The sequence below is a fragment of the Centruroides vittatus genome, unplaced genomic scaffold (assembly GCF_030686945.1).
Source record: "Centruroides vittatus isolate TY-2023 unplaced genomic scaffold, ASM3068694v2 contig_112, whole genome shotgun sequence".
In the NCBI taxonomy this organism is placed as follows: Eukaryota; Metazoa; Arthropoda; class Arachnida; order Scorpiones; family Buthidae; genus Centruroides; species Centruroides vittatus.
Genome location: NW_027120721.1, coordinates 95,318 through 117,405, shown reverse-complemented (window position 1 = coordinate 117,405; position 22,088 = coordinate 95,318). Strand labels below are relative to the sequence as shown.

Sequence of the window (22,088 nt, the reverse complement as noted above, 5' to 3'; positions counted from 1 at the left end):
TAAAAGAATGTGCTTATTTTTGCGAAAAAATAAGCAAATTTTTTCGAAAGGTTATATCGATATTTATTCGTAGTCTTAATTAACAAAAGTAATAATTTTATAACATTTAATACACAGCATTTTAATAAATTATCATATATGGTCCGAAAATGTGAAATTTTTTATAGTAGACACTATAGGTAATCTAGTTTTGCTAAGTTTGCGTACTTTTCGAGTAAAAAAAAAAATATTTAAATTAACGATTAACTACTGGTATCTTTAAAAATCGAAAAGAGGTCATTAAATAGTATTAGTGTGAAAAAGTTTGTATTTTCCATGCCAATAATACTCGGTTATTATTTCTTCCTAAAAACATCTTATAAAAATAAAGGTGTGAAAAATACTGTATTATTATTTCGCTTTTTTCGAAGCATTCCCTTGCTTTTTTTCACGAATTAGGGAACATCGTTTGCAGCAGCTCATTTCTTGATTGTCAAAAGTTTTCATCATGCATTAATGAGAAAAATATTTAACGCAACGACGTCTCCAAACTCCTCTATACTGAAACGCTGATGATGGATAGTCACCGATCGTCAGCGCCACAAGCGGAGAAAATATCAACTAGCGTCTATACGCTCAGAACAATAGACAGAGAGGGTTGGTGGACGGCCTTACTAGCGAAGCGATCAAGTGGCCTTGTTCTGAGTTACTGAACACGACCATGCTTTCAATTTACACTTTCACTTTCCCGACAAAACAAAAAAAAACGCATGCGCGGTCTTCATAATGAATGTGACCAATAGGAACGCGACAGGATCTCAGGCTCTAATCGCTTGTGAAAGACCCCGATAGTAAACTTTTACCGTTGAGGTTGAATTTAGAAAACGAACGTTATAGTGACTCGAGTAAGACGTATTAAAGTTACTTATCGCACAAAAATAACTTATTTCAATCCTCGAAATACGTTAAAATATACTTACGCGCTATCTTACGTGAACAGACAATAAATCGTTTAAACAGACGAGAAAGAAACCGCGCGGTTCAAAAACAAGTGTTGCCAAATCTCCCTTCTCTCATGCTTGCCGTTCCCTGGCGGTTAGATATTACTCCCTTCTGTATTAGTTGTCGTAATTATAAACTTTTTTTATACTCTGTAAATACGCGATAGACACCTCTTGACGGTTAATTTTAAACATTCACTGATTATACAGATATTATTATTCTTAATATTCATTGTTCGAACTATTTTATTTTGTATACTGTCGAATTTTCGTCTAGGCGTTGCCGAATTTTTCGAAAATTTGTCGGGGCAATACCTACAATTGTCGTAGTTTTTGATTTTGCTATGTAACTACGACGTGGAAGTAAAAAAATTTGGTCAAGCCTCGAGTTTCGAACTTCATTCGTTCCTAAAATTTGTTCGAGAACCGAAACACATTTTTCTATAAGAAAATATAAAATGGATTAATCCGTTCTGACCCTCAAAACAAGGAGGTCCGAATGACCGAGCGGTTAAATTAAGGTAACAACCTACTGCTCTGGGTCACCCGGGATCGAATCCGGACTTGATCGATAATTCCTCAGGAGTTTTTCGGGGGATGGTCCATCCGGATATGGCTGTCCCCGTCTCTCGGCGCCCGATTGTGGGCTTGGCCGAACCCATAATGGGCTTGCTAAAAGAGGCTCTCTTAGTGCTCACAGGGCGAAAAGAGTTAAGAAAAAAAAAGCGGCATGAGTTTGAAAATTCCTGCGAAACGCGTTCCTACATTCTGCCGTCTGACAGCATAAACAGCCGCTCGTAGTAGTAAGTATACGGTGGCAAGTAACATGGCATCCTTCATGACTCAGACAGTTTCGTTTCGGGATCCGATGTGTGGTTTTTATAAATGAAAATTTGAAGTTGTGAAAGCGCGAGTTAGGTCACACGGTGACGTCTCCCCGAATTTTTTTCGAATAGTAGCTGGCATTCTAATATTTGCGTGGCTACCTTTAATGCTCTGTCGGCAAAATAATCCATTTTGTGGTTAAATTTTACAATTAGGACCCTTCGTTTGTCTCTAAAAACGCATATATTTAAATCGTAGATCCCCATTACGATACTATCGATAGTACGGACGCCGCCATCTTTCTTTCTTTCACTGTAGCATCGGAGACCCAGAGCGGTCGCTATTAACGAACGCACCGATGTACGGAACATTGTGTTATAAGGATTGAAACGTCTTATTCTAAATTTTAGCCGCCGGAATACGGCTCGCGATAAACGCGGTGTATTACTTGAAATTTAAAAATAGCACCCTGGTTAGACACGAGTCGGTGTGAGATGAACCATGCAAACTGACATGCAGCTCGACGCGACGTGCATTTTGTAACTTCTAACTTTGAAAAATAACTGATCACAACTTCAGCCATAAGCAGCCATGATTTTTTTTGTGTTTTTGAACCTTATTTGTCTTTCAGACACCAAGAGAGTGATTTTCTAAGCCTATTATGGTTCACAAAAAAGCGGCAAGATGGTTTTTTTAACTCTTTCCGCCCTGTGGGCACTAAGAGGGCCTCTTTTAGTAGGCCCATTATGGGTTCGGCCAGGCCCACAATGGGGCGACCGGGTGGTGAGGGACGGGGCCCGACATATCCGAACGGACCACCCCCCGAAAAATTCCTGGGGATTATTCGACCCGTTCGGATTCGATCCCGGGTCCCCCAGAGCGGTAGGCTGCCACCTTTACCGCTCGGCCATCCGGCCATCTAAAGCGGCAAGATGGTAACGGACGAGGCCTGATATATCTGAGAGAGACCACTCCGAAAAATTCCTGCAAGTGTTTAGTGATATTATTCACTCGCAAATTGATCGGCTTGCTTTAAGAGATGAATATTAAAGTTTTTGCTTTTCATAAAATGTAGCAAATTTGAAAAAAATTGGCAATGTTAAAGAAAAACATAAGCATTAACTAGTATCTTTTTAATGGCAATAACCTTAATTTCATTTCAGTTATTATAAATAATAATAAAAGCAATCAACACTTATAAAACTTGTAATAATAATAAATAACTGTATCGTATGCGTTAATTAAATGCATGTCTACACCCATAAATATTCACAAATTTAAAAGAAAATATTTTCCTGTATTTCAGGGAAAATTCCCTGATTTTGGGATTATCGATTGCGTCATGTCCGCTCCCTACGTCATCTGTCGCATTCGAGTAAGATAACATTCGATAAAGAAGTAAAGAGATATACGGAACAAACGGAACGTTGATGAAAAATATTTCTAGACTCGAACAAAGCAACAAGAATAGTGTCACTTGTTGAAAACAACAGAGCGGCCATTATTTATTTATATTCAAACGGAAGAATAGAAAATTTTACTTGCAATTCGATTTTAGCGGATTCATTGTTTGTCGCAACCAACGAAGTGATTTATTGTCGCACAAAATGTCGATGCGAAAACGAACGACAGCTCGCCAGTTTCAATTAATGGTGGATTTTATGGAGTTACATCCTAAATTGATATTTGGAAAATTGGATTCTAACTTCACTGTTAAAGATCGACAAAGGCTTTGGGATGAACTCACGACTTTATTGAACTCCGATGAATTTGGTTCGGCGAGAGATGCGGAAAAATGGAGAAAAGTAATATTTTTAATGATACTTGTGAATAGTTTAGTTAGAATTTGCAGAATAATTGATATAAAAAATTTTTCTTCTTAATTTGTTTTTATTGTATATATGCATGCTTTTATTTCATTTACTGTTACGTAAGATAAACTGGAATCCACTAATTGATTCAGTGCTGATAAAAATTCAGTTATTTTATACATTCATAACTGTTTCCAACCTGTGGGATTTGGGGCCTTTCTATAGCAAGACCATTAAGGGTTCAGGTAAGCCTGCAATGGAGTAGCAAAGTGGTGAGAGACAGTGATCCATATATCCAGACTGGCCAGCCCCAAAAAAATTCCTGGAGTTTCTTGCCTTGCCTGGATTTGATTCCAGGTTCTCCATCTTAACCACTTGGCCATCTGACCATTATCAGTTGCTATAGTCTATTAGTTATACCAAACAGGAGATCAGTATGTGATGTGACAATGATATTTCTCTGCGTTATGGGCCATTGTCATACTGATCCAAAATTATAAGGATCCTGAAGCCTGAATCTAGTGTGAAATCTTAGTAACTGTTCATAAGGTTCTATCTAGATATATTAGTTAGGAATAGTCACACATATATTCCCGACATTTAGTTTTGCCTATTAGAAACCATTATTTTACTTTTTTTAAATATATATCTATTATTTATATATCTAAATATAAATACTGAGATTTATTAAAGTTTGAGAATCTGGACCATAAACTCCAGTACTGGGGGTATGCTTATCAGCAACCATCCCCTTTGGTTAGCTGCAATAGTCCAGAGTGGCTTCTAACAAGACCATACTAGGCCAGCTTCCTCAAACTGATGGATATGACCAGGCTAGAGACACAGTCCCTAACCCTACACTTTGATCTTAGCCATCAAGGCCAAGAAGCAATACAAATATGCAAGAAATCAACTCAACAGGCAATAGCATTGGCTTAACTGTAATTCTGTTCTGATACTGACTGTACTAGTCTTATAGTTAAGCTAACATCACACTAAATTTGTTGGAACACTTATTTCAATTACTAATACAAACTTCTTATTGCACCATTTATGCCATATTATAGATACATTCCTGATGTTACTCTACAATTGCTGTGGTTAGGAAATGGACTAAATACTTTTGTCACAGGAAAAGCTAAGGACTGTCATAATAGACTAGTGTACCGATATCTTGCATTAAGACAATTATCAATTGGTTAACAAAAGGAGTGCTACATTGATAAAATTCCAACTCTGCTCAAAAGAGATCATATTTAATAAATTGTATTTGACCAGTTTTCGACATCATCAAAGAGTTAAGTGTAGGGTTACCAGCTCTCCAAGTTTGATTCGGAGTCTCTAGATCATCTAGACTTGACTCTGAGCTCTGGCATTGTGAATTTGTAATATCAAAACTTTAAATAATTTAAAAAGTTTTATATAAAACTTTATTTCAAAGTATACATCAATATTACTGTTAGTCAAATAAAATATCTGTAATCAGTTACATGTACTGGGGAACCCCCTTAAGTTGATTTGCTCATGATGGGATTTATGTATTGCATTTAGTATTTTAGAATTTAGAAATCTGATAATGTTTCCAAAGGCAAAATAGTGTTCATCAATGTGGGACTCAGACATAGTAACAGGTTAGGCATCAGTATTTTCCATTAGCATTCCAAGAATATAACATTAAACATCATAGATGATGTTGGTGCAAGAACTCCTTACATTTAACCCTGGTTTCAAATAACATGACCATCTGCCACTATAATAACTTCAAAAGAAATTAAATGAGATTGTTGTGATCAAATATGAATTTCATAAGAACCTTGGAACGCTTTGACTCACAAGAATTAGAAGATATTTTGTATATAAGTCTATGCAGAGGGCCTTAGTGGCCCTCTGCATAGACTTATATACAAACAATAATGATCTTCTATTGATTTTAAAAAAACAAGGAGTTCGACTGAAATTACGAGACAATTATCTGCTAATAAATCAGCAAAAATTACACACAGTTTTATGCAAAATCAATTAGTATACGCCGATGATTTTTTTAGAATATACCCCACAAGAAAAGTTAATAAATCGGAGACCGTAATAAGAATGAAAACCAGGGTAATGTACAACTAAAAATAACAAATTGGAACTGTCAAGGATTAACAAGGAAAACTACTAGTAACGACTTCTTATACTTATTAAGAAACACTGATATACTGGGTATTACGGAAACCCGGACAACCTCTCCAATCAAAGATTTAATGAAAAATAATGAAGAATACAAAATTATATCGACAATAGCAGAAAAACCAGACGGCCCAGGACGTCCATACGGAGGGCTAAGTTTGATACTAAAAAGAAATATTGGAGAAATATATAATTAGTGATTTGTAATAGTACTGTTAAAATTTAATTACAAATCACTAATCCAGATATAAAGTTTCTCGAGAAAAAATCGATATTAATCGTGCCGGTCTACGTACCACTGAAACAACTACAGGCTCTAAATGATATTTTTAAAGATTTTGAAAAATGGAAAAATATTTCCCCATATGTTCTAATGATAGGAGATTTGAATGCTCGAATTGCACAAAATACAGACTTGGAATATAGGTGACCGAATGTGCTAATTCGAAACACACGTGAGTCTAAGGATAAAAAAACATAACGAATTAGGAATACAACTACTAGATTATACTTACCAACTACAGTTATATGTATCGTTTTTTATGCTACCATTCAATATAAGTTATTTCTGACGGATAATAGCTAATTCTGGATGTTCGGTAATCGATTTAACGATACGCTCTGAATTATTGGCAGATCTACGTACGGATATACAAGTTTTAAACTGTGACTTATCCGATCATTTTCCCGTAAGAACTTCTATCGAACTGGTGGAGAATCAAGCTTACGATAGTTAGAATAAGTTACTTGATAACTTATTCTAACTATCAACAATTACATACATACTAAGTAGTGGACCGGAAGATGGAATCGACAAATATTTAATATAATGAAATATTAGATACACTGTTTACTTGTGAAGAATTAGAAGAATCAATTCGTAAACCGAAATTAAAATCGGCTTCAGGAATTGACAAAATTACTACCATCGTCAGCTAAACAAATATTACTTGATTCGTTTAATTCACTAAATTTTCCAGAAGCTTGGAACGCGGCTAAAATACTTACGATTTACAAAAAAGGAAAGCGGAACGAAACCGAGAATTATCGTCCAATAGCTCTTCTACTGATTATAAGAAAATGTTTTATGTCAATTCTAGCAGAACGTTTTCGACGTTGGATAAAAGAACAAAACCCGACTTTGAAATTGCAATTTGCCTTTATTAAATCCAAGGGAACTGAATCTGCTATATTCTTTTTAAATTCAATAATTCAGATTTACTTACAAAAAAAAAACTGCAGGAAAATATATTCAGCCTTTATTGACATTTCGAAAGCTTTTGACTCCGTACACGTTCCTACTTTAGTTAATAAAATAAAACTGTTCGGTGCTGGGAATAAATTTTCCGATTCTATTATGAAATTGTTCTCCTATTACGAAATTAATAATATTTGTGGCAATCAAACTTATCAAGAAATAACTATTAACTGTGGAATACTCTAGGGCGAGCCACTACCGCCATATCTCTTTATCTATAACTATTATATTAATGAAAATCTATTTTTAAATGAGACGGAAGGAATTTATCTCGGTTGGACTTCGGTTGAACTTTCCATTATATATTCTATGCAGACGACCTAGTACTAATTGCTCCGACCCGTGCCACATTACAACGTAAGATCGACAAGGTAAATAAATATCCGAACTCTGTATTTATGGATTAACGTATCCAAATTAAAAATTGGATAAATATTAAAATAGCAAATCGAGAAAAATCCTTTTACTTAAGTGGGCAACTTCTTGAATTGGTCAGTAACATAAAATATCTAGGTATTACCTTTAAAATTACGGACCTAAGACTTCAGATGAAAATATTTAACGTACTAATTACTCCTTCATTTTTCTACGCTTCATCAGCAGTCTATTATAAAAGATCAAAATTTAATAACGAAGTCGATTTATCGCCCTCGGTACTTGGAAACTCTAAATATACCTACAGGTCCGAACATCTTATCTGCCCATATAAACACGAATATTAAACGTTTACTAATTCAAATCAGACTTCACAAATTCTCTGTTTATCGATAATACTTATATTGATTTTTCTAAAGGATTCTGTTATTGGTGCAAATCCGGAGACTTTTCGTTACTTCATTTGTTTAAGGACTGTGCTGCAATAGAAAACTATTGTAAAAAATATCAAATTGTTGAAATAATCCACACGAACCAAGACTTAAACTACAGAGCTAGGAATAATTAAGCTAACAATATTTTAAAGTTTTCTTTCCATTCATTTTTGTGTTTCTTCTTCCTTTCCTTCCTTTTTCTCTCTTCCTCTCTCAATTAAAATTAGATTATTTAGCCGAATAATTGTTTTCGAGCAGTATTTGGTCCTAATATCGTATACGTTTTAGCATACGACCAAATATCGAATACAGTAGAAGCTACAATTATCTGAAATTAACCACGCAGAGTACTAATTCCAGAAATTTTGATGCTACGACTTACTTACGTTGTGGCCAAATTTACCCAAATATTTGATCTGATGCTACTTTTTATATAATATTTGAATGGTTGGGTTTCTTGCACAAACTGCACCTTTATCATTTGAAAACTTTCGTCATTGAGGATTAGAATTTCCAGTAAACTACAAAATAATGGATTAAATTTCTGTCTTCTTAAACAGGAAGATGCTTTTATCTAAAATATTCTCTGTGCACATCATCTAATTAAGGTTTGATCATCTCTTATATGCTTACATAGAGAAGTCCAAACTAAAGTGCACAATGCACATCAAGTATATTTAAGATGAAAGCATCTCTCTGTTTAATAAAGAAAATATTTTATTCCTATTTTTGGGAAATAATGGATTTTTGTAATGAGTATCGCTAAACATTTTTATTTACAATTTCGGTTAAGTACACTCGGTATTGAGAGCATTATGACAACATTATGCCACTGTATGAAACGTTGCCGACAAATTTAACTATTCTTTTCAATAATAATATGCATTTGAATGCAATTACAATATTAAAGAACGTTTACTAAATCGTGTAACGAATGCTTTCGACCTTCTCCGAGGTCTGAATCCAATTATCGAACGTTACGAAAAACAGCTTATTCTGCTTGAAGTCCCAGTGAATTCTGGTTAAACTTTATCTGTATACGCCTTTATACACACAAATACATCCTGAATTTGTCATTAAGATATTTAACTGGGCAATACAGAACACAATTTTGTGTGTAAGGGCTTTGTGTCACTCCATAAATGAATGAAGGGGATTAAAAGTTAATGCCAATACTGTACATTTTATGGAGGTATTATAATAAAATATTTACACCTTGTATATATATAAAGACCTTATACACTGATGTGTTTGAGTGATGCACAACATATAACACAGAGTAATGAGTGGAGCACAAAGACATAGCATAGGAAAATGAGAAATACACATTCTTTCTATTCATGTTGTTCGTGTACATGGGGTGTCCTTTCATCTGGCATGAATTATGACTTTTCTTCTGTATCATGCAACGTTTTTGAGATGGAAGTGCTAAGTGTTGCAAGCAGTTGTTTTACTATAACTATACATCACATTAGTTAGATTGAGGTGTAAGAACTTTACTATGTAATGTATTATATATTACGGTATATTTATATTCTTGTTTAAACATTTAAAAAGATTTATTATACAGAAAACGAATGATTTCTTTCAGTCTTGGAATGATTTTAAGAACACTATAAAACAAAAATTGGCATCGCTATCCAAGACTCAGAATCTGGACAGTAGTGCAACGTATCTCAGATTATCGCCTCTGGAAGAAAAAGTGATGAGAATGATCGGCTCGGTGACAAATGAAGATTCTTCCGTAAACGGTTATTCGTATATTACTTTAGATCAGGTAAATTTTAAGCTTAAATGGATTCTTAACATGCTAAGAGGAATTTTAAAGATAACATAAGTGATTCTTTATATTAAAGGCAGAAAAGATGCCCGTTTTGAATGAAGAAATGTTAAGCCCGGGCAAAAGTGAAGGCAGAAATATTCCGGAGCAAGTAATTAGCATTCCCCTTGCCGATCGGTCTCGTTTGTCGTTACGGACATCTACAGTTCAGTACGGTAAGTACGGTATTTAATCATCTAGACGCAAAGTGGTACATGTGAAGAGCACAGCTGCTTGTCTTGTTTTGCATCTGTTGTATTAAACAGCTATACTAATTAAACTGTAAATAATATGTAATGTTTTGCAGTAATTCTGATTAGGATTATGCTCGTTTATGCTGTCGTACAATAATACTGTCTGCGATTAACATTTTGTAGTGGCACACTAATTTTTATTGATAACTTGAAACCTAATCCATACTTCCATGTAATGATGCAAAAGTGTTATCTCAAAGAATTGTTTGTGTTTGGTATGGAAATAAAATTTACAAAATTCTTATTTTTTTTAAGGGTCAGAACATGCAGATGGATATTTTAGGCATGGAATCCTGCACTGGCACACGCAATGGTTATTTATTGTGCAAAAATCAGAGACTGGCCTCTGAATTAAAACGCACAACATGGCCAATATTGTGCGTTTTAATTCAGAGACCGAGGGTAATCGAGAACCCAGATTCCCTGCTGATATTTACGGTTCGTGTTTGCCTCTCATTTGCTCAGTGCAGATGATAGTTTTCACTTTTTGGTACCAAAATTTGTCCGTGTGGAAGCCATGTTTTTGCTCTTGTTTCAATACACATTAATATTTTCCACACAGATTTTCTGTTCCAGCCCTAAGAAATTAAGGTAATTATGATATGGTAAATTACTATTAATAACATAAAATCGCTCAAATGTAAATCCAAACTGCTAGATTTTATAGGCTACATTTAGACCAAATTCCATAATTTAGTTAATTAAATATTTGCATAAATTTAATAATGTTAAATCTAAATTGCTGATTTTTTTTATCAATCAGTCTGTTAATATAACTTGCATGAATAGCAACTGTAGAGTATGTCGATCAATGTCCACTCTGTCAGCGGTTCGGTTAGCACCGATGTGACGAGCGAGTAAAAACCCGGGTCTGCCGGGTTTTCCAAGGATGAGCGCAGTTGCTATTGATAATTGTTGGCATCTAGAGATGACAGTCGGTGGATGATTTAACATTTAACAATTTGTTTTGGGGATGTAAGAGAAAACTTCTTAACCTGTCTTTTTAGGTATAACCATCAGTGGCATAGTGAGGGGGTGTATCATGCACCAGGTGCCACTCGCAGAGGGGTGCCCAAATGATCTCCAAGACAAACTATATGTGTTTCTGGAGGGGTTCCAATAAAGTGTTGGGTGCCAGTTATGTTCGCTACACCACTGATAACTGTAGTAAGGTAATCAGGGAATGCTTTGGTGACATTTCTCCCTGCTGATTCTCAGAAATGTCCTGAAGTATATTGGAGTAAATCAAAATTTGTATAGGGATCAGAGAAAAATATACAGAATGATATCAAATATTTCTTTGCTTTCATTTACTGGACATATACAAAAACATTACACCACGTTAGATCTTGCTTTTGCTACATATTACAAGCTAAATACAAGCACATAAGAATATAGGTGGCTATTTAGAAAAATAAACAGTTCTGTTTATTTTATCAAAATAGCATTTAAGTATAAAATGGTTCTCGAGTATTCTCGAAGTTCATTCGAGATATGACTTAAATGAACTTAAAAAGCATTCAAACCTTTGAACTTTGATAGTATTTTTAAACTAACACATGTGATGTTAAATGTTAAAAGATAAACTGATGTTCTAATTAAGAATGTTTCAAAACTAGGTAGGTTTGTATAATGCACGCAAGATAAATCAAATACAAACAGTGAAAAAACAAAATACGAAACAAAAACCTTGAAGCATTACAGTGATGAACTTCTGCTTAATCTATTATCCGTGTCTGTCATCATCGAGGTGTATGAAAACAGGGGAAAACAGTTGAGTGTATTCTCCAGATGCTTACATAGAATACACAAAACAATACAATATAAATATGCTAAGAAAAGAGATACAGGACGTGACCTGGTTCACACCACACGTTCCCGAGAGAAACGGAGAGTCGACTCTGCCGATTTTACTCCAGTCATCACGGTCAATGTTGTGTTGCCAGCTACTGCAAACTAAAACCATAAACCATAAACAAAACATTTTTGATAGTGGCATAGTTACCACGCACCCTCAATCCACATTCTTGAGATCAAATCCTATCTTGGCTTCTACAAGAGAGTGTGATAAAGTCATAGAGCATCTCCTTTGCATGTGTAGACTTGTGCAGTTTCCAACACCTATTTTTGACTATTTTGAGACTAAACTGTGCTGCTATCTTTCATAGGAACTGAGATAGGATTTGGTTCCACAAGATAAGGTCAGGAAACTGTGGCGACTACATTATCGAACAGCCCGTTGCCAATTTTTGTATACTCAAACACAGCAGAGTCAATATATAGCCGTATGCAATAACTTTTGCCTACAAATTACATGCTTAAAGTATTTATTTAAATGTATTATCTTTCTTCTTCTATCACTTCGATTTTATAAATTGTGTGTGATAAGAGAAAAAAGCAATGCAATTGTTGATATCTAATGCAGGATATGTTGCAATCACAAAAGCAGATTAACTTAAAAATTAAATTCTTAACTTATTTAGTTACTAAAATATGAAATTTTATTATATCCACTTTTCAGCAAATGCAAAAGAAACGGAAGATCTAAATATGGCAAACGACGAATCTTTGCCATATACGGCCACGGTTCTCGCATCGACGGAATCCTCCAATGCCCCGGTATTGCTCACGCTCCAAGGAGCTTCCGCGATCGAATCTACGACAAATACCGCTATGGTTCGTCCAACGTTATTGCCACGTCAACAGAAAATAAACTTTACAAGTATCGGTTTTTTTATTATATGAATACTACTAAATTAAATTTGTGTTTTTCTAAACATAATTTTTGATATTTGTAGGAAAGAAAAGAAAATTAAAGAAACATTCTCTGCTCGAATTTCTAAAAAATAACGACAGGAGAAAAATAACGGCCTTGGAACGCATAGCCGCCGCCGAAGAGAGAAAGGCGGCGGCGGCCGAAAAGAAAGCCGAAGCCATGAAAGAAATCGCGGGCATTCTGAGTGGCTATTTAAACATATTACCGACGTGAAGTCCAACCGTGTTGAGTAAGGGCAAGAAATATTTCATTGAATGGATCTGAAGTGTTATTCTATACACTTAGGTAAATAAAACTTTTGAATTTTTTAAATTAAAATTTTATTTTGCTAATTAATTTAATTTTATTATTTGTAGGCAAGAAGAAATCATTCGATCTTATAACAGCCTAAACAGATTTAAAAAGAAAAAAAAAATACAAGGCATTGGTGTAAATGGGTGCATTTTGAAAAGTTTTAAAGGTGACTGCAATTTAAGCCGAGCTACGCGTAAGAATTACGGGTCTTCTGATTCCACTGAACAATTTCTCGTATAGAATACATACAAATTCAGAGTATGACCTCGCTCTGTCTGGTTAATATTTCATTGATAAATATGATGCACTTTAGTGCACCTGACTTTAATTTTACCACATGTCTACTATTAAACATTAAAGTGCACTTAATGCAAACTATGCCAATTGCATTAAATTGGGATTTGACTACTACACATCGATGCGTTTTTGTTATTCGCTCGGCATTCTCCGTTACACGTCCTCACTCGGCCTGACAAATCTGTTCTCCGCAGGCAACCACAAATGTAAATAAAAAAGATTTTTGACAGCAGTTGTCTATATTCTTTGTATGAGAATAAAAATCCATTTCTTCTAACTTAATATTTCTTAGGTTATCAAACACAAACATTTGATCAATTTTCCGTACTTGGCTCGTCATATTATCGAATCCCAAGCAAGTTCTTGCCAAAGTATAAGTTCGTTTGGGTGTATGCTGCAAGGAACTTGCACAAACAAATGCATTGGAATATGCCAAGCTCTCGTTAGATGTCTTTTTAGCACCAAAATGAAGCATTTTGACTCGCGTTATAATTTAATTCACTTCTCTGTATACGAGGAATCCACTTCGGAAGTTTACCCCGTATTTTTGAAACTCCCCGTAGCATTTTCGACGGCATCTTATCGAAAGTTTTATACTTTTAATTGCACGTGGAAAAATTGTGTTGGGGAAGTGAAAACAAAGAGAGAAAGAGCGAGAGCTACAGTAAAAAGATAATACAAAAATACAATTTTACATCTGCATATCCCAGAAACAGATGCTACAATGAGATGAACTTTGTCTGAATTAGCAGTTATGGTCATATGAAAGGGATACCCCTGGTGTTAGGATGCAAGTTGTATAACCATCCTAATACATATGAGGTGCAAAGACAAACTAGACTCGGTGTAGAGCTTAATAGTTAGTTAATTTAGATTTGACCTGCATCCCTTTCGAAGTAGTCCCTCCCTGCGGCGATACTATCACTTCTGCCGAGCCTCAAATGCTCGTTGGAAGCCACAGTTTTGAAAATTCCAAAGCACCCATTTTGATTCGGATTGGAATCCTCGACCCTATCAATTGCCGTCCCTTTGTTTTCTGGAGAACAAGAAGTCTCGAGGGGCTAAATCCAGCAAGAAAGAAAAGTGGGGAAGACCACTGTTATTTTTCTAAAAAATGCTTGCAATTTGAAGGTCATATATATATATGCAGGAGTTAAATTATAACAGATAATTTGTATGTTTTTAGCCATCAATGCAATTATTATATAATTAAAACTGATATTTTATTATTAGAAATATAATATGCAAGAAATTAGAGTTTGATTTATGATGGTGGAGGAGGAAGAAGTGCCCTTGAGGATCTACCAAGTCGGTGCATGTCACAACAACATAGACCTGGTAGATCCTCGAGTACACTTCTTCCTCTTCCACCATCAAAAATCAAACCCTAATTTCCTGCACGAGGCAAATTATGTGGTATGTCGGGACACAATTTAGCAGGGAATCATACCAAAATGAGAATAATCTGCATGAAGAAACTGAAATGTCTTCCCCAATCATTAGGAAGTCTTCCTTTACAGTGACCACCTTTTATTAGAGGCCGTGCCTCTAAAATTATGTGAAACAGTATAAAAACAATTAAAAGGGCTGATGGCTTATCACCAGAGGACATTTTTAAACTGTTTTACCTAATTTTACAGAGATGTAGTCTCTAATAGAAGGTCTCTGTGAAGGAAGACTTCCCTGGTGTTTGGATAGGAAGTAGTGTGAAGACAATAAACTCTGTGTATTTTTAATCCTAACAAACAACTTATAAACTTTAACTAATCCTTGAATCATTTTTTATATAATAGATAATACACTATTTTTGTAAAATTTAGCACTTCAGACTTCTTTCGGCTCACAAACAAGAACAAATGGAAGCATTGTGTTATCTTCTGTGGAGCTGTAAAGTGCTGTCCACTGGATAAACTGGGAAATGAGACTTGCTCTACAAGTGCTATTTTAGGTCCTCCTCCTCCTCCATGTTTTTTGTATTTTGCCCAGGTGGCTAAAGAATACAAAATCACCAAAAAATTTATAAGTTATGTAAATATTATACAGAGAAACATATGGAGTGTATTTGCATCTGTTGGTGTTTAGTAAATTTTGATATAGACCATATGCAAGGCTTTATCACATCATATACTGTACATGCAAAACTAAAAACGTCAGAAGACAAGGATAAATTTTGAAAAAGGAAGACTACTGTACAGAGGAGGACCAAGAAAGCATTATGGTCGATGGGAAATACAAATACAGGGTAGGTGGAAGTAGGCACTGAGAAATTGCTATAATTTCTATATTTCTCATGCAATGATGATAAATTATTTGACATCTGCCCTACCTAATGCACCCATATTTCCATTCAATATCTTAAAATTTAATCTCTTCACCATATGCCATCATCTCTGGTTGATTTCCACATCTCATAGTAACTCACTTCCAGACAAGAAGTCTGCCATCTTTTTTGCCCTTTGTGTGACCTCTCTTGATCACTGTCAACACCACCACCAATGTGGGAATTATAAAATTTTATTGATTGGCATACAAGCACATACAAATTATAATTTTAATAACATCATTATTATGAAAATTATAGCAATTTTCCGTCCACCCTGTAGTAGTATACATTAAGCCAATATATCGCCACCTGCCGTAAATAATCGGGCTAACTTTTGGATATCGTTCATATCCAAAAGTTAGCCTGATTATTTATGGTAGGTGGCGACGTATTGGCTTAATGTTATCGGGTTTAGTACGATGTTTATTTGTAGTAGTATACATATTAACCCCGACAAATTAGGTGAGATTATTCTCTTTAGTAGTACGGATAAGAGAACATCAAATGATTAAACAATGGTTATCTAAGGTAAGACACCGTGTCAATGTTTAGGATCACAAATTCAGTTTAGTGTTACAATTTAATATTCATAATATTAAATTTTATTTAAAACTGACATGTCGTTATTTTCAATACACTTACTGTCTCCAATTTTATGTAGTTTTCCATACATATTTTAATATAAAAACTGGTACAGGCCTAATAAATTTAATAATAAAAGTTTGTAACTTAACAAAAAATTAAGTTACAACTACAATTGACAGACGTTGATTCATTTAATCAAGATGATCGTTCAAAATAGTGACAATTACACAAACACACATCTAAACAATTGTATATTGCAGTTTCTCTACTCTACGTACCACAACTTCGAGCTTTAATAGTTCTACACTTAACACACTGACTGCCAAAATATTTGTCGAGAAATAATTTACGTATCTCAAGCTACACTCGAGATGTCCTAACTATAAAGAATTAAATGATGGTTTCTAAATTCTGTAAGGTGATGCAATAAACAGTACTTTCATACAGGAACTCTTCAAAAACAGAAATGAAATGAAATATCTTAAGACACAAAAGGAGAAAAATTAGCTTAAGAAACTGAAAACTTTAAAGGATAGGAAGCTTCGAGTAAACATTTTACTACATGATTTAGAAACACACACAAAAACTTTACTATCCAGTATAAAATTTACACTAGAATAAACATTTTTAGAACAAACATATCAGATTAGGAGCAAAAATTAAGAACAAGAAGCAAATAAGAAATAACCCCTTCAAAAATCAATAAATTTGATCTTTACTTCTTTTTAGGGGTATCCTAATTAGGTATGAGTTTCTAATTTATGTTTGCTTCTGATGATGGGCTTGTCAGCTCAGAAGTTTTTAAAATAGCTTGTATATAATTAGGATACTCCCAAAAACCAGTAGGAAAAAACCTCCCAAAGGAAACAATTATTGTTAATTAAAAATGCAAAAAAAAAATTAAATCTAAGAAGTAAAGAACTGAAATACCACAACCCTAGTTTGCACAATATGAGACATTAATGTTCCACTTGATTGAAGCACTTGGTTCACTTCCTGTGATACTCTACCACCAGAGACTAGAATTGGACATTTTCATGAACCATCCTGTACTATAATATAAACCCAACTGAATATTTAAAAAGTACTTACAAATATAATAATGGGGACCAGACTTAAGAATTAGAATAAATAGTGGTATAAAAAAGTATAGAATTTCATACAAATCTCGAGTTTGTGAAATAAAATAGAGATTCGTGCAGCCAACGTGTTAAGCTTCAATTGGAACTAAAGTAGAATATTAAGTCAAATTTTGCATACATTTAAATATTTGGCTGTAAATCATATAGTTTTATCAATGGACAAAACACTTTATACAAAGTCTGTAAACTAGGTTTACTCTCTTAATTCAGGAGTCGAAATATATGGCACCAGTTTATATGAAACAAAATACGGAATATTTTATATGTTTGTAACTAATGAACACAATCTGTTATTGTATAATATAATAACACGGTTGAGGAGTTGTAGCTATATTATACGGAACATTCCAAATTATGCCATTATTATACTGAATTGTCGGTAATGGATTGAACTGAGGTAAAATTAATATCGTAGAATTAGAATTCTGTACCTGATGGAATTTCTGATGCTCGAACAATTCTTCCTCACTCGTGTAATAGGTTTTACAAACATTACACTGAAAATATTGAGGTATTAATGATGATTTTTTATCTGAGTTTTCTACTTCATTTTGCAGATGCTCTACGGTACGACAAGTTTGTACATTCGATTTTTTTCCGCAATTGTTTTTGTGATACTTTAAATCCGAGATCATCTTGAAACTTTCTTTACAAAGTCCACATTGAAAATATTTCTTTTTACAATAATACTTTTGATGCTTGGCAAAAATTTTGATTTTCTTAAATGTTTTTTTACAAAATTTACATTGAAAATGATTTTCTTCATTTTGGCAGTTTTCATAATTAATTAAAACAGTTTTGGTCTTTAAGCTATTTACACACGATTCGCACTGAATTGGATTTTTTTTAAAATGGCCGTTTTTCTTACTTGCTAAACACGTGTTCATCGTGAATGTCTTTTCGCAAACTTCACACTCGTATGTTCTTGGCAGTGAATAATACGTTTTGTGGCGTACCAAGTGACTTCTTTGACGAAAGTATTTTTTGCATATTTCACATTGAAATGATCTTTCTTTTGAATGAGTTTTTTGATGGCAGACTAAACAAGATTTTAACTTAAAACTCTTTTTACAAATTTCACATTGGAACGGTTTCTCTTCAGAATGGGATTTCTGATGAATTAATAAACACGAGTTTGTTTTAAAACTCTTTTTACAAAGGTCGCACCTGAATGGCCTTTCTTCTGAATGGCATCTTTTGTGCACTATTAAATATGACTTGAACTTAAAATTCTTCCCACATAACAAACATTCGAATGGCCTTTCCTCAGAATGGCATTTTAAATGATACATGAGTGCATTTTTATCTTTATATGTTTTTTCACAAAGTTCACATTTGTAAGGTCTTTCTTCTGAATGATATTTCTGATGCTGTGATAAACTGCTTTTTAAGTAAAAACTCTTGCTACATATTTCACACCGAAAAGGTTTCTCTCCAGAATGAGATGATAGATGATTTGCTAATGTTACTTTTGTCTTAAATCGTTTCTCACATATTTCACATTGAAAAGATTTCTCCATAGAATGAGATATCTGATGAACTACTAAAGTTGATTTTAATTTAAAACTCTTGTCGCAAAGCTCACACCGAAACGGTCTCTCTTCGGAATGGACTATTTTGTGTCCGATTAAAATAGTTTTCGATTTAAACCTCTTTCCGCAGATTTCACACTGGAAAGGCCTTTCGTCGGAATGACATTTCAGATGTTGGGTTAATTTTTTCCTCATTTTAAAACTTTTTCCACAAAGTTCACACTGATAAGGTCTTTCCTCAGAATGGCACTTCTGATGATAAGATAAATCTTTTTTTACCTTGAAGCTTTTCTTGCAAAATTCACATTGAAAGGGCCTTTCTTCAGAATGGTATTTTTCGTGATTTAATAAATTTAGTTTTATTTTAAATCGTTTACCACAGACTTGACACTGATAAGGCCAATTTTCCGAATGGATTTTTTGATGTCCCAATAAGTTTGACCTCAATTTAAAGCTCTTATCACAGACTTTGCATTTGAATGGTCGTTCGTCAAAATGTATAACTCTGTGCGCCACTAAAGTCGATTTCTGTTTAAATCCCTTTTCGCAAAATTCGCATTTGTAAGGTCTCTCTCCAGAATGTTGCTTTTGATGGCAAATTAAATCTGATTCGTATTTAAATTTCTTTTTACATATCCAACAATAATACTGTGTGTCATTTGTATGTACAGTTTTATGTTTTCTTAAATAAAATTTAAAGAAGAAGTTTTCTTTGCAGATATCACATGAAAAAGGCCTTTTGCCAATATGTACAAATAGATGATTTGTATAAACTGATTTGTAAGAAAATCCTTTCAGGCAAATTTTACACTGGTATTTTTTTCGAACGTGAACAGTAATAAATAAATATTTTTTTAAATATAATTTCTTTGTAAACCTTGTTTTGTAAAATATATAGTTGAAATGATTTTCTCCTTTAGTTCTTCTGTTGACAACATAATTAATATTCTTTTCTTTTCTTCTCCAACAACCTGCAAATGCAAATGTAATATAATTAAATATATATTGAACTTTACACTATGTAATTTAATAGTTCAGAACTGGTAAGTTCAGGAAACTAAAAACAAAGAATAATTTTGGTTTCCTGAACCTAACAATTATCAAATGATAGTGCCAGACTCATTACTGAGCTATAACCTGGTTAATTAAATGTATAGATGCTATGTTTTTTGGACTACAGATAGACAATTCAATTGCCATTTTCCATTAACTTTAGTAATTAAATTAGAATATTCGGGTAAAATATTCAGGCTTGGTTTATGCTATTAAGGTTGGGAAGAATAATTGGCAATGCACCTGCACGTGCAGCTGTATTGCTAATTATTCTTCATAACCTCTGTCTGATGTCTGCTTTCAGTGTAAGCAGAAGTTGCAGGTTTAAGTCCTGACCTGAATTGATCTTTTCTTTCAAAATATTCAAAAATTAATTTACTTATTTCTAATTATTAAATTTAATTAGTTAGGTTATACACAATAATGAATGAAACACTTTCTTTTCATAATTAATATTTAATTCAGACTTGGTTTACTATAAGCTTAATACCATGTTTTTCTGATTCTAATGTATACTTTTGGACTTTTTCTCATGTCCAGTTTGAGATATGTATTAGAATTGGGCAAAGCACTTCAAAAAAGCCTTGTTTGCTTCTCAATTCATGCAGCAATTTGTGTGTATTATCTTGTCAGTGTACATGTAATACATGTCTCTCCTCATTGCTGTAACTAGGTTTTCATCTACCCTGTGTTTTTTTTGGGGGGGGGAAATAATAATAATAATAAAACACAAAAGTTATTTATAAACAATTGTTTACAAGAAATGTATAGGATTGTTTATGTGTATTTATAAACAAAAATATTATTATAGTATATTTGATGATTTTTTCATCATTTCCATTTCAAGGCATTCTCTTTGCCAGGCCCTGTGCCTGTGCACTTGTTGCACCTACCTAGTTATGGCACTCTATTTCCCACTTCAGTTTTGGATTGGTTTGGTAGTCTTTTGAACTACAGCAAGCATAGTAAACAATGTCCAGTAGATGAGTTGATGAAGCCATGTTGGAGAATATGTCTATAGATATTTCAGTGTGATACAAGATATCTTTTATACCTAATAATGGAGAACAATGTGAAACCACATCAAGCATGTTTATAGTTGAAAATGAACTTATTACCGTTTGAAGTACATTACCTTCCCAGCTGTGTGTTCAGTGATATAAGACACACATTACGTATGCAAGCTAACTTTTTTGATTTGACATCTCAAAAATTAATTTAATGGTACGTTAAAATCAAAAAAACACAGTAATTAGTTCTTTTAAATAGCCATATATTTTGCAATTACTTTTGAATTTCATATATTAAAAAAACAGAAATCAAGCATCAATCAACTCAATATGTAGAGTACAATATTTTCTGTTTTTATATAATAAAAAGTATTACTTTCAATAAAAATTAATTTTACTATAAACTATTTAAATATTATACTATCCTGTAGATGAAATAACTATTAAAACATACATATAAATCACAATTTATGTTTAATACAGTATTTACTGACATTACTCATTGTTATGGTAAGTATAACCATTCATAAAAATATAGTGTAGGTTGTTTCTTAATAATTTAATGTTTTCATTGATTAACCAATATCAAATAAGCAAATTCACTGATATAAAAGGTCTTATATGAAATGAAAAAAGTACATACAAGACAATAAAAGCAAATAAATAAGAAAATGTCTGATTCCTTACATAAGGTTAAGACAATAAGTAAGCAGAAAAGAAGTAAAAAACAAGTAAAGTAAAATTGTATTTGATTAATAAAGTTATAACAACTGACAGAAGGATTTGTAATGTAGAGAGAAAGTGAAAAAAACTGCAAGATAGTGCTTGTTTCAATGCTATCTCTACCAATTGAATACATTGTTTATACATTTAAATTTCCATAGTCAGATTGAATAGAAATTTCAATGTCTTCATATCTGTGATTAGTAACTGTATCTCCTGTTTTTAAATACAATAATTACTTTTAGTAATACGATAAACGTGACCTACAGAATAAGCAGATGAGAATGACTATATAGATCAGGGCTTCTTAAACTTTTCCATTTACAACCCTTAGTATATAGGTATATAAAATAGGTATACAAATAAATTCACTTGCTGATAAATAAACAGAAAACAATTTATTCCATAACAATTCTCTGTTAGGC

At 33.4% G+C, this 22,088-nt stretch overlaps 2 protein-coding genes across 2 annotated transcripts in view; one reads left to right on the top strand and one right to left on the bottom strand.

The window, feature by feature from the left end:
• LOC136977873 (uncharacterized) overlaps nucleotides 1-22,088 on the bottom strand; it is a 124,912-nt gene that overhangs the window by 45,784 nt on the left and 57,040 nt on the right. The gene's annotated exons all lie outside the window — the stretch shown is intronic.
• On the top strand, nucleotides 3,168-13,572 carry LOC136977828 (uncharacterized). Its single transcript, XM_067273412.1, has 6 exons — nucleotides 3,168-3,610; nucleotides 9,447-9,632; nucleotides 9,712-9,850; nucleotides 12,450-12,650; nucleotides 12,727-12,989; nucleotides 13,061-13,572. Exons 1-5 carry the CDS (start codon nucleotides 3,413-3,415, stop codon nucleotides 12,915-12,917), a joined length of 915 nt encoding a protein of 304 aa, XP_067129513.1. The 5' UTR covers nucleotides 3,168-3,412; the 3' UTR covers nucleotides 12,918-12,989; nucleotides 13,061-13,572.